The sequence below is a fragment of the Sphaeramia orbicularis genome, chromosome 22 (assembly GCF_902148855.1).
Source record: "Sphaeramia orbicularis chromosome 22, fSphaOr1.1, whole genome shotgun sequence".
In the NCBI taxonomy this organism is placed as follows: domain Eukaryota; kingdom Metazoa; phylum Chordata; class Actinopteri; order Kurtiformes; family Apogonidae; genus Sphaeramia; species Sphaeramia orbicularis.
This window is the reverse complement of record NC_043978.1, coordinates 55283643-55297233: the sequence shown is the minus strand read 5'-3', so window position 1 is coordinate 55297233 and position 13591 is coordinate 55283643. Positions and strand designations below refer to the sequence as shown.

At 39.0% G+C, this 13591-nt stretch overlaps 1 protein-coding gene across 1 annotated transcript in view; it reads left to right on the top strand.

Moving 5' to 3' along the window:
• syne1b (spectrin repeat containing, nuclear envelope 1b) overlaps positions 1-13591 on the top strand; it is a 211586-nt gene that overhangs the window by 109083 nt on the left and 88912 nt on the right. Inside the window, exons 65-75 of the mRNA XM_030126274.1 lie at positions 73-390; positions 1077-1232; positions 2442-2612; positions 2702-3028; positions 3122-3274; positions 4971-5138; positions 9242-9418; positions 10990-11136; positions 11237-11362; positions 12162-12338; positions 13195-13460. Of these exons, the coding sequence (XP_029982134.1) occupies positions 73-390; positions 1077-1232; positions 2442-2612; positions 2702-3028; positions 3122-3274; positions 4971-5138; positions 9242-9418; positions 10990-11136; positions 11237-11362; positions 12162-12338; positions 13195-13460 (2186 nt within the window). The remainder of the gene's footprint in view (positions 1-72; positions 391-1076; positions 1233-2441; positions 2613-2701; positions 3029-3121; positions 3275-4970; positions 5139-9241; positions 9419-10989; positions 11137-11236; positions 11363-12161; positions 12339-13194; positions 13461-13591) is intronic.

The window sequence follows — 13591 nt, the reverse complement described above, 5'->3', positions numbered from 1 at the left end:
GGATCAGGCCGTCCTGTCAAAATGTACAGATCTAAGAACTGACAGTGCATGCTGACTGTTCTGCTATTTCAGGAACTGCAGCTGCACTGTACAGAAGGCCAGGCGTTGCTGAACACCTTGTTGGTCAGTCGAGAACTGGTGGTCCCCTGGGGCCTACCTCAGATAGAAGACAGGGCTCTGGAGACGCTGCAGCAGGAGTGGAGACTGTATCAGGCCCGCTTGGCTGAAACCCGTGCCCAGCTCAACAGTGCTCTGGCCAAACTGCGACAGATGGAGCAGAAATTTCAGTGTCTTGACAGCTGGCTGAAGGGAATGGAGACCAAAGCGCAGCTGCGGAGCCATCGACGGTCTGATCGCACAACCAAAGACGCTCAACTCCAGCTCATCAAGGTAGAGTAATGTACACAGTCTTACACTGTCAGGTGCGCGTGTGGAAATGTGCACTACTTACTAGGGCTGTGTATCAGCAAGAATCTGGCGATGCGATACAAATCACAATACTAGGATCAAGATACGATGTATCACGATATATCATGATACTGTTAAAAAGGCAATTTTTTGTTTGTTTCTTTTTTTTTTTAGATGATTATTTCCTTGAAGAATTGAATTGCACCCAAAATATGTCCAAATACTAAACACATTTTTATTTGATCAGAACAGGATCTAATGTTATATCACAAAATTTTCCTGTGTTAAAACTTAAATTCTGTTTTACAGACATTACAGTTTCAGGTCCTGTTCAAATGTTCAGATTCTATTAGTTCACAACTAACATCACAACATTATTTTTGTGCAATACCAACAAAGGACCAAACATCTGCCTCTCAGACAGAAAAAAGTGCTTTTAGGATGCTTCAAATAACCATTATTTAATAAAACAGTGTTAAATAGTAATAAATAAATTATAAACAATAAAGAAAAATTGTTTTGTATTGTGAAATGAAATATCGCGATATATTGCAGAACCGATATTTTCTAACAGCCCTGGTACTTACATGTACTGTTATTATTATTATTATGTTGTTGTTGTTGTTGTTGTTGTTTAATTTTTTTAGTAATGTCCTTTGTGTCCTCAGAGCTGGCAGGAGGAAGTTATGGTTTATCAAGAGGAAATGGAGGGCCTCAGTCTGTTGGCTCAGCAGGTTCTGGATGAGACTCACATCAGCAGTCGAATCAGTTCCAGAGCTACCCAAATTACAGCCCGCTACCATGCTCTGCTTCTGCACTTACTGGTAAATACTTCATGACTGCACTTGTAAACATCAAAACATACATACATGTCATACCATATGGAACTAATGGTGGGAATCTAGCAATCAGTCAATCAAATTTGATTTATATAGCGCCAAATCATAACAAAAGCTATCTCACAACACTTTACATATAGAGTTGGTCCAAACCAGACTGAAGCCAATTTACAGAAACCAACAGAATCCTCCAGGAGTAAACACTAGTGAGAGGAGACAGAGGAAGGAAAAAGGACCTTTAACAGCAGAAACCTGGAGCAGAGCCAGACTGAGGAGGATGGACGAGTGACAGGAGGAGAGAGAGGGTTAAAGAGAGAGAGTAAAGGAGGAGAAAAGAGAGAGGGACAGAGACTGGGGGAGAGGGGGAGTAGGGGGAGACACATGGATGCAGTTGATGCACAGAAAACTGAACTAGAACTTCTACGGAACTGTAGAGTAAACACTATCAGAACTATGTGGATAAGTGAGTGATGACGATGAAGGAGGAGAGAGGCAGGAGCACAGCAGCAGGTCCAGAGAGGATCCAGGGAAAACCTGTGACGATCCAGGGAAAACCTGTGATGATCCAGGGAAAACCTGTGAGGCGATAAAGCACAGAGACTCCAGGGAAGAAGTCAAGTCAGTAACATGAATTCACTGGGACGTAAATAGAAGAGAAAAGGTCATAGAGGAGGAGGAGCAGAGAGGAGGTCATCACAGGGTGTCTCATAATGCAGTACTGTTATACAGCAGTCACCAAGCACACCACAGTTTTTTTTTTACATTCTTCAGCTGACAGAAAAAGGAATTTCTCCTTTGGAACAACTCAAGTTGATCTGTATCTGTAAAGTTGCTCTTAGGTACTTTAATTTTAGGACATGCATGCTGAAGGCAACTTTGATGTTGATATATGGGTTGTAACTTAAAAAACAAATCGGTGTCATCTCCTGCACCCCCTCATCCATTTTTTCTGAATCCGTCACTGACTGGTCTATTAATAACATATTGTAAGAGAAAATAATACACTACATTCTCATATCTATATATTGTTTTCCTTCTGATACAGTCTATCCAGACTTTGGACTTACTTTGGAGACCACTGAGATGGTCTTGTTTTGAAATTATATATAGAGAAATAACTGAAAAGCTGTCCTCTGTCTTGACTAAAGCATTTTCTTCCATAACTTTAATTATCCCTTTGCCTTTGTTTTGTAGGAGACGATCAAACAGCTCCAAGAGGAAGTGTCTTGCATTGAAGAAGCACAGTGTGTCTTCAGCACCTTCTCAGATTGGCTCAGTACAGCCCAGAATAACTTCAGTACCATGACCATAAGTGTTGATGTTGTGGACCGCTTAGCCATGGAGAGAAAAATTAAGAAACTGGAGGTACACTTTGGAATATACAGCATTATCTCTTCAATAAAAGCCATGGTGCCTGTTTGAAACTCACTAATATGAATCTGTGTTCTGATCAGACTCTTCAGGCTGACATGGAGCAGGGTCACACTTATCTAAAGACGATGAGAGAGAAAACTGAGCGAACCATGGCATTCCTGGAGGAGCCGGAAGCTGAGCAGCTGAAGGAGGAGGTGGACACTCGCCTCTTCCAGCTGGAGGAGCTAACAGCAGCTCTGCGCACAGAGCACAGCTGCCTGGAGAAATGTATCTCACTTTCTAAAGATTTCATGGACAAGTACAAAGCCCAGACCCAGTGGTTAATGGAGACCAAGAATCTTTTAGCATCGAATGTGGAGCCTAAAGCTGAACTCTACCAGAAGAAGGCTCAGCTAGCAAAGTACAAGGTAACAGAAATATTTTTGGGGCTTGTTTGAAACATAGCAAGAGAAATTCCTGTTTTCATGTGCTTATTGCTGACTCTTCTTCCTTGTACTCAGACCATCCAGCAAACAGTGCAGTCTCATGAGCTAGCAGTGAAATCTGTCATCGAGAAGGGGGAAGCATTGCTTGATACAGTTCACGACCCCACTATAAGTGACAAAATAAAAAAACTGCAGACTGACTACCAAGATCTCTGCTTAGCGGCCAAGGTAAGGAGACATTGAAATGTTACTCTTAGTATTAGGAACTCTTCAAACTAAAAACATGGTGATCTTTAAATACAGTTAGGGATGTAACGATACGAAAATTTCATATCACGGTTATTGTGACCAAAATTATCACAGTTATCATTATTATCACAGTATTGTTGAAATTGTGCTCAAAATGTTCAAAAAGTAGTAATACACACTGAAATAATTTAACCAAGTTGTATTCAAAAAAAAAAACAAAAAAACAAATAAAATAATAGTCCCAGTGTCCCTTTTGTGTCAGAAACATTCAAATATTAACCCTTAGTGGTCTGAGTCTATTTTGTCCATTTTTCAGTCCTTTTGATTTGGCCTTTATATACTACAGAAACCAATGTTTACTATACCCATGTTTGGGATCTGTTCTTTCAGCACAACTTCATCTATATCATCTGTCTATTATTTTTTTCACTTTAACCTACAATATCAACACAAAAGGACAGAAAACACACAAAAATATATAAAATCCGATTTGAAAAATGTATATAATTTATTGCATAAATAACACAAAGATGCTTAACGAACCTTTACAAAGACTTTAAAAGTGAATATTGGTTCTAAATATTAGGTATATACAATTAAAATTGTAATAAATTAAAACTATACTCAAATATTTGACATAAAAGCAGATCTTTACATAGGTGTATTTTTTTCCGGATAAGTGCGGTAATCAAACACAGTTATCATGAGTATTAGAATTTAAACAGCAGTACTAACCATCTGTAATTTTACCACGGTTTATCGTTATGCCGGTAATCGTTATATCCCTAAATACAGTATAGATATGGTTGTACATGTTATTTTGTGGGCCTTTGTGCCACTGTGATATATGGATTTCTCTAAAATGAGACATATTTATAACAAATACTAACAGTAAAGCTGCCATGCTTAAAATCTACCACGATTCCCTGATTTTGGTTCAACAGGTGTTTTCAGGGATGAAGCAGGGTTACAGTCTGGACACAGAAGCTTGAAAAATACCTTCACTGCCCCCCCCCCCCTTTTTTTTTTTTAATACTCCTTTTTAATGGCCTCTGCATTCAACATTATCATGATCTCAGTGCAGTGTAATCATCTTCCACATGAACTAATGACTAATTAAATCATATGTGTCATAAGTCAGTTCTATCATTATCATAATTTCACTTACACCATTTTCTACAAATGTTTTTTTCTACAAATTTCATCTGAAAAGTGAAATAAATGTAACAGTCTCTCCTAACTTTTTTTGTCACACTCCTAAAGTTAAACCCTATTTACAGAGGTTTAAACCAAATATTTTTTTTAAAAGATTCTGTTTCTGACATTTTTACGCTATAAAAGTTATGTTTATTTCTAGAAGGTTCAATCTGTAAATGTCAAGCATTCAGACATATATCACCAGCCTAGTTCAATTTTTTTCACCCCATTAGGTCAGCAAATTTAACAGAATGTTGGATCACTCTGTCTAATTTTTAATTTTTTTTTTTTTTTTTTTGAGTCCCTGAGCTTGATCAATATGTTTATCCTAACAGTTTACCGTGTTACTCTTTCAATTTAATTATGAAAAAGGCTGAAAAACATGTACTTTTTTCTCAACAAGGCTAAAATGTTGCCAGAGAACAGAGATGACCTGTATCATTCTCTGTATAATCTGTATCTGTATGTTGCATTTCAGACACAGGTCCAGAACCTTGTGGAATGGGTGAAGGAGCATGAGGACTATAACAGTGAATTACAGGAGGTGGAGAAGTGGCTCTTACAAATGTCCAGTCGGCTTGTCACCTCTGACTCCATGCAGACCAGCAGTATGGAGATGGCAACTCAGCAACTGGCCAGACACAAGGTACCACCCTCGAACTGTCCACAGAAATGAATGAGTTTTACATTATTAGTAAAATTACACACTACCTGGCCAAAAAAAAAATGCAATGATTAATGTGTTTCAGATGCAATAAGTTCTTAAACCCTAACTGATGCAGTGAGTAGCTTCTTATTTCGGAAATAACCATCACTTGATTGAGAGTATAAAGACTGGACAATCCCAGGATTCATCAGGTGGATGTCCATCCACCAAGAGCCGTGGTCTGCTCCAGGTTTCTGCCTGTTAAAAGGACGTTTTCTCTCACCACTGTCACCAAGGGCGTGCTCCTGGAGGATTCTGTTGGGTGTGTGTGAATTGGCTTATTAAGAGTATGGTTTAGACCAAGGCTATTATCGTTAACGAAAACGAACGAAATGACGAAAACTAGAATTGAAAAAACATTTTCATTAACTGAAATAAATAAAAACTATAATTAAAAGAAAAAACGATATTAATAAACAATAATAAACAGTATTTTGTGCTCACAAAACTAACTAAAATATATAAGAATTGTGGATAAAATTCCCTTCGTTTTCATCTTTGTCAGTGTTGGATTGATACGAAATCGATGTATTTCACTTGAGCAGTTTTAGCTGGTGACACCATACGTTACATCACAGTCCGTCACTTGTGTTCACTTGTGGTTTCCAGTCGTCTTCTGGTCCCCACTCTACCTGGAAACATGGAGACTAAAGTTGGGAGAAAGCAGCAGAGTCCTATGTGGGTTTACTTGAATACAACAGAGAAGAAGAGAAAAGATATAAAAAAACTAAAACTAATACTAGAACTAAACTAAAACTAAGCATTTAGAAAAAAAAAAAGAAACTAATTAAAAATAGCAAATCTGCTCTAAAAACTTATTAAAACTAACTGAATTAGAGAAAAAAAAGTCAAAACTAAGTAAAACTAAACTGAAATGAAAAATCCACAACTATTAGAACCTTGGTTTAGACCAGCTCTAAATGTAACGTGTCAAGAGATAACTTTTGTAATGATGTGGTGCTATATAAATAAAATTTGATAGATCGATTGAAATTGTGAGAGAGTGATTTAGGGAGCATGACACTTGATTTTCACACATAAATTTGCCGCCAGAGTAGAGACCTGGAGCCTCATGTACAAAGGGTCTGTATGCCCAAAAACGTGGTGTACGCCCTTTTCCACACACACATTCAGACACACAAAGAGTGAAATGACTGAAATGTGCAGTGCTCCTCATCAGCTTCATGGCTGGTGAACGCACGTTTCTAGTGCTTTTGAACCGTTGGAGACACTTAGAGGTGACGCTAGGAAACTGTTAATAATGTGAAAAAGGTCATTCTTCAGAGTAATGTGCACATCAGAGATACACAGATGAACAATTAAAGCACCGGCACGTCATCCTACTGCCAGAGCAGCACATCCACCACCAGACGAACCAGACGCTGGACCCATCAATGCTAATCCTGCCCAGGAGGCCATTCGGGCCCAACAGCATGTGATTTTGACCATATAAAGAGATAAGGACACAAACTTCCCTTGTTGATAAATGCGTTTAATGTAGTATTAACCCTTTCATACACAGTGGTCACTCCAGTGGACAGTTCTTCTCCAGCTGTTCTGTTGTTTATTCATGGCTTTTGTGGTTTTAGTTCCAGATCAGCCAACACAGTGGACACTAATGCACCATCCCATACACTGACATTCATACAATTATTGTAACTTTGCTGCTCTTGATAAACCTGATCTGCACTAACATGTTTTAGTGTAAATCAATTGCTAATTGTTATTAGACTGTAATTAACAGTTTTCTGAAACAAAAAGGTTTTTTTTTTTTTTTTTTGCTTATTCTCCTAAGACCCACCCAGCAATGCATTTTGTCCTCTGTAGGGGACAAAAGTTTGGCAGTTTAACTTAAAAAATACTGTCCATCACAAAGGACATTCCATTAAAAATCAGTCAATTAATAAAAATAATTTTTAAAATGTATCTGAAAAAACTGTTGCCTTATGCAGTTTACAATCAAGACAATTTTTTTATGTGTAAAAAAGCTAAAATTGTCAATTTCCTGGGTCTCAGGAGGATATTATCTCCATGAAAGGAGTAATAACTAGTATTAGAGTATGAAAAAAATGTGAGTAAACATATGATTAGCACTCATTAAAAATGTTTGTATGTCATAGTTTTCACACAGTTTATCACTTTCTGATGATGAGTTTTAAATACATGTTTCTTTGCTTCAGAAATTAAACACATGGTGTCCAGCTGAGTGGACATTTTTGTAACTCCACGAAAAATAGGTTCATAAAAAAAAAATTCAATTGCATTGTTTTTTTCATGCATAAAGAGGAATAAAAACACTCAAGAAAAAAATATTAACTAAGGTTCTCATAATGCATGCATGAAAGGCTTCATGTCTGTGAGAACATTTCTGAGTCGGCCCAGGCTCTCATTGATACCACCGATGGCCCTCATGATGTCCTCTTGTAGCTCGGGTGGGTGTGGGTAAGGACACGGCCGGTCGGACGGGCATCAGCAGCTGGCTGTTGTGGCGGAGCAGAGGATGGGCTCATGCCAGGGAGGCTAGAGGAATCCTACGGTCTGTGACATGAGGCTGGGACTGGACAGTCGAAAACGCTTCATGTAAAAAAGCTTAACATAGCTTAGTGTCTGAAAAGTGCAATCAGTCACCACTGTCACCAGTCACTAGTGTTTGCTCCTGGAGGATTCTGTTGGTTTCTGTAAATTGGCTTAGAGTCTGGTTTGGACCAACTCTATATGTAAAGTGTCATGAGAGAACTTTTGTTATGATTTGGCGCTATAGAATAAAATTTGATTTGATTTGAATCAACACCAATCTCACGGTTTTCATTTTTGGAGACGTGAAAGTAGACAGGATTTAGAGATGTCCGTGCATAATTAGGTGATGACTGATCACTGTGGGACATTAAACTACGTTAAGCTTTTTGACATTAAGCGTTTTGACTGCATCTCACCTTCGTCTTCTCCTGCCTCATTGTCTGTTGGAAAATAATAAATTGAGTGCTTAAACATGAGTCACAGTCTTTGATTTCCTCTGTGATATGTTGGCATGATTACACATAAACCTTTATCTTGTTTGGCAGTGAGCAGGCTATTGTATGACCTGTAGAATGAACTCGTGTGAGTTACACTAATACAAAAGACATATTTGCCTTGGGGGTGATCCCAGTCACCCACATGTGCTCCCCCCTCCCCTGTGAGAGCAGTGTCACCCACAGTAGCGATGACTCTCTGCTCAGATGGGGTGAGTTCATCCTCGTCTGTCCCGTCCGTTTTGGCCAGGCTTTGCCGGTGGGCAGTGGTCATCCCCTTCACCTTAACATCATCTGATCATGCAGACAGGGGAATCCCACCTGCAGGCCATGTTTGTACCAGTTTGTATTTTTAAATGGAGGCGTGGAGAGGGAGGAGTCTGGTCCTCCAACATATGTGGTCAATTCCACGCTGACTGGGACGTATTAAGGAAATGTGCTTGGATTCAGGCGTACGCTCAGTTTAGTTCATCTGGATTTTTTTGGGCGTACAGAGTTTGTGGATGTAAGTCTATGTATGAAATCCACACAAGTCTTTGTACATGAGGCCCCTGAACTCCATGTAGAATCAGCAGGATGTGCTGGAGAAGACTTTACAGAGTAGTTTGACTTGATGGAAATGACTGTTGAGACATTTATTGTGACGCTGTATAAGCATTGTGTGGCAACTTGTATGCTAGGTTAACCTGAAGCTAAAGGCAGTCGAACTAAGTATTGCATGTGTGTGACTTTTTTGGCCAGGCTGCATAAGTTCACAGTTGGAGGATATTGCATATGTCATGAGTCATGTATATTTCATTATGGCTATATTGTGTGTTTTTTTGTTGCCAATTATGTCAAGGATTTCAGAAAGCCCTCAGGTTTAATGAGAATCTTTTCAAATCATTTGGAAAACAGCTTCCATAACAGGCAAATTAAATACCCATGGGGGTTTGTGTACCACTTTGTAGCGTCACTCACTAACATTTTACTTTCAGCCAGTTACTTTTGATGTGTCATTCTCTGAATTTTTACCACCTTTTGTGCTTTCAGGCAATAATGGAAGAGATAGGGAGTTTTCAGGATCGTCTCAATACTTTAAAGCAGAAAGGAGAAGATCTTGTTGCCAGCTGTACAGACCAAGTTCAAGCTAAGATTAATCAACAAGTGCAGGCTCATCAACAGGGTACAAGAGACAGCTACTCTGCCATCTGCAGCACCGCACAGCGGGTGAGTAATACTGTTCTCCTGCAACAGCCTTTTCCTCCTTTTTAAACTTTTTAAATCAAAATAATGGACAGACTAAATGGCAACGGACAAACCCAATACAAGTAAGTTGTTTCCCCCACTGAAAAGAAACTAAAAACAAACCTGTACATCTTTACATCCATAATTATTCTTTGAAATGAAAAAGGTCTGTCCATGACTCAATTTATGCAAGGTCGGAGTGTTTTTAAAAAAAAAAAAAAAAAAAAAAAAAAGGAGGGGTCCTCCAGCCCTGTAACAGACATTTATGTTTTGTTTTGTTTTTGTTTTTTTGAGAAAAACCTTACCTTGACCTACTTTTCCAAGGTCAAATGGCGTGAAATGGAAAAATCCAAAAGGGGAATTTTGTGGTGTTGAAGGAGACAAGGCCTTTGAAGATATTTTTTGTTCTTAAGTCCTTCTCTGGCAGATGCCGTCTGATGGTTACTGGGCTGCAGTCGGAACCAGTCATAGCCTTAATTTGAGTCGAGGAATGTCCCGTGTCTTGATTGACAGCCAATCGGATCCTCTGGCTCATCGCCGATGACATTTTTTTGGGTCTACCACTTGACTTTTTTGTTCCATTACACTTAGGATTTTTTAAGGAATTCAAAATGACTGTCTTACTGCATCCAACCTCAGCAGTGATGATGCGTTGCGAGAGGCCTTGCTTATGCAGCTCAAAAATCCGACCACATTCAAAGAAAGAAAGCTTTTCTGCCTTTTCCATCAGGAGGTCATGACAGTGTGAATACCTGACAGAAAATGACATTGAATCCACATTTTTGCGCAGAATTCGGCTTTTAAAGGCTGTGGTCTTTTGATGGGCTGATGAACAGCCTATTTCAGTTTAACCTCCTCAGACCCAGCTCTGGGTTTTCTGTCCACATATGTGGACAAGAATTTCACAACTTTATACAAAAAAAAGAAAAGAAAAGAAAACTGTCCACCACAAAGGACAAGCCATAAAAAATGTAAAAACTGCATCTGAAAAAACTGCTGCATCATGATGTTTCCAATATAGGCACTGATTTAATAAAAACCAAAAGAAGCCAGTACCTTGCTGACATTTCCTGGGTCTGAGGAGGTTAATTGTTATTTTCAATGATTTGCTTACTCCAGTTTTTTTTTTATTGTCTCAGTCCCATTTCTTCTTTATGCATTTTGAAACTCTACTTAGAACCTTCTTAAGATCCAATGGTGCAAATGTAAATTCATGCAAATTTTTCAACTGGTCTTAAAATTTTGATCAGGTGTGTATAAATATGTATGCAATAAGTTTTACACAAAGACAATCTAAGCTAAATTTTAGAGCAGTAACTTTCAACATACTCTTACACTCTATTTGGCTGAGGGGCATTAAAAGTGTGCAGCATGTTATGTTTCTTCACTTGGATCAGGGCTTGAATGGCACAGGGTGTTGCATATTGTACTGAGGTGTTTTTGTGACCATTTTTGGGTTATTTTTTGTGATTAAAAAGACAACTAGTTTTTTCATCAACTTTTTTTTCATCGACTCTTAGACCATTAAACTGAGTCATGTACTTGTCAAACAGGTGTACCAGAGCCTGGACAGGGAGCTGCAGAAACATGTGAGCCATCAGGACACTCTTCAACAGTGCCAAACTTGGCTCTCCACAGTACAGAAAGAGCTCCAGCTCAATGATCAGGGACCATCAGGTCTACAGGAGGCACTAAAGCAGGTAACAGGCCCATAGGTTGCTGCTTTCCTTTTCCATAGACTGTATTTTGATTATGTGTGTATGCTGCACATTTCTCAGTTTGTTGTGTGCCTACTGACAGGTGAAGCACTACAGGGCCCTTCAGGAACAGGCCAGTACTTATCTGGAGTTGGTGTGTTCTGTGTGTGACCTGTCTGATGATGCTGTGAGAGTGACAGCAGCTGAAGTTCAACAGGTCAAACTTACGGTCCGTATTTATGCCCTTTTTCAATTGTAAAGCATTAAATTAAGTAATACTTTTTATTGACATGCCATTACTCATGATGTATTGACTAAAGAGAGACATGACTTAATTAGGGCTAAGTAGTACATTCTCAAATTAATGCAGTGTTTTTCAACCTTGGGGTCGGGACCCCACGTGGGGTCACCTAGAATTCAAATGGGGTCGCCTGAAATTTCTAGTAATTGGTAAAAATGAAAACTTACTAATAAAAAATATATGGTGAGTTGAGAGAGACAATCCCAATCCATAACAGACATGACAAACTGAGTCTGAAACTGCAGCACTGTGGTTCTGTTTCTTTGTCAAATGTTCATTGTGGTCAGTTTCAGATGCTGCAGCTCTTTCATAATTCATAGTTTCAGTTCTTGTTTGTTCAGTATTAATTGTCCTCCTTGTAAATCCCAGCTGGACTGACTGGACAGATCCTGACCAAGGAAAATAAAACTCTCCCTTTGTGCAGTAATCTACACCTGGATTTACTGCCTCCGTCCATAATAATTTACATTATATAGACTAAATGTTGTCTAAGATTAACATTTATTTGCAACAAAGTATAGCAAACTATTACATGATCAAGAACAAATTTTAAAAACAAAAGTCTCAGTTTTGAATGTCTGGGGTCATCAGAAATTTGCGACGTTAAAATGGGGTCACGAGCCAAAAAAGGCTGGAAACCACTGAATTAATGTATCATAGTTAACATTCCTTGTCATTATGACGAAGTATATCTGAATGATGTACAATGTTTTGTATTGTGTTGCAGATAGAGGAGAGGATGTCTACGGCACAAGAGCTCTCAGAGGGCTGGAGGGAGATCAAAGACCAAAAACAGGATCTGAACAGCCTTTTCCAGGACATGGAGCAGCAGCTCCTCAGCCTGTCCAGAAGGCCTGCAGAACTTGAGATAAAGATAGCTCAAAACATGTTAACACAAGCCAAGGTAAGGAACGCTAATACAACCATGAGAAGACCCACAAACTGAGACTCTCTCCTACAGTTTTAAGTTCCCTTCAAATCTTTGTATTTTGCTCCTCATTACTTGCATGTGTCTGTCTGTTAGCAGCCTTGCTTTAACAATTTTGGATGCATCATCCTCATTTTTGTGTGTGTTCCTGGTGAATGTGTCTACAGATGATTACATTTTAGCTGCTAACATGGAGAGACATTTTAAAGAATAATCCTATCTGGAGTGTCAACTTATCTGATTTGATTTGATTTTGACAGATTTCTCTCAAAATTTAACTGAGGTGTTTTTGGTCTCAGAATGCTAAATAAAATCTGATCAAATTTGCATTATTAGGCTCAGCAGGTACAAATTAATCTGGCTCACAGGATATATTCTTCTCAGTCCTTCCTCTACCTACATGCTTTTTTTTTGTGGAGGCTCTCTACGTGAAAGAACAGCAACCTCCAAGCTGCAGCTCCAAACTGAAAATGGCATGTCTTTTTGCGTGCGTATCAGACAGACAACTGCTGGTAAAAAGCTAAAATGAGAAACAGGACATTGTTGTGAATCATTATCTCCACCAAGACAATATGATTATTGGGTTATGGTTTGTTGTTTTAGGGAATCCAGCTTCTTTGAGTGAGAGTTTTTGTGAAATTTCTGCACTATTGTTTATTGAAAATAATTTATGTATAAGTATATGATTCTCACTTGACCAAACAAAACAGTTTTGAGTTGTCCATGCTGTTGCTGAGCATTCCGGCTTCTATTTTTTTGAATATGTAGGGATTAAACAAAGATGTGTTTACTATTTGGATGCTATTATTTCTGAATATTGCTTGTCACACAGGAATGCAGCCAACAACTGCAGTCCAAACAGAGTATCCTGACCAAGATGACTGAGACTGTGAGCAGGCTGACTGGAGGCCAGGACTCTCAAGAACATGCAGACCTGGATCGTCTGAGCCATTCTTGGCTTGAGCTCTGTCACCAGGCCAACAAGCTGCAAAACCAGAGGGAGGAGGACCTACAGAGATCGAAAGAATACCATGACTGTATCACTGCAGTGGAGGCACTGTTTGAACAGGTGTCCAAGGAGTGGGACAACCTGGCCAGGTGGGTTTTTACATACTCACTATATTCATGCACAGTGCTCACTCCAGTGGACAGCAGTTCAAAGCTGTTCTCTTGTATATTCATGGATTTGGTTGTTTTATTTCCATATCAGCCAACACAGTGGACACTTA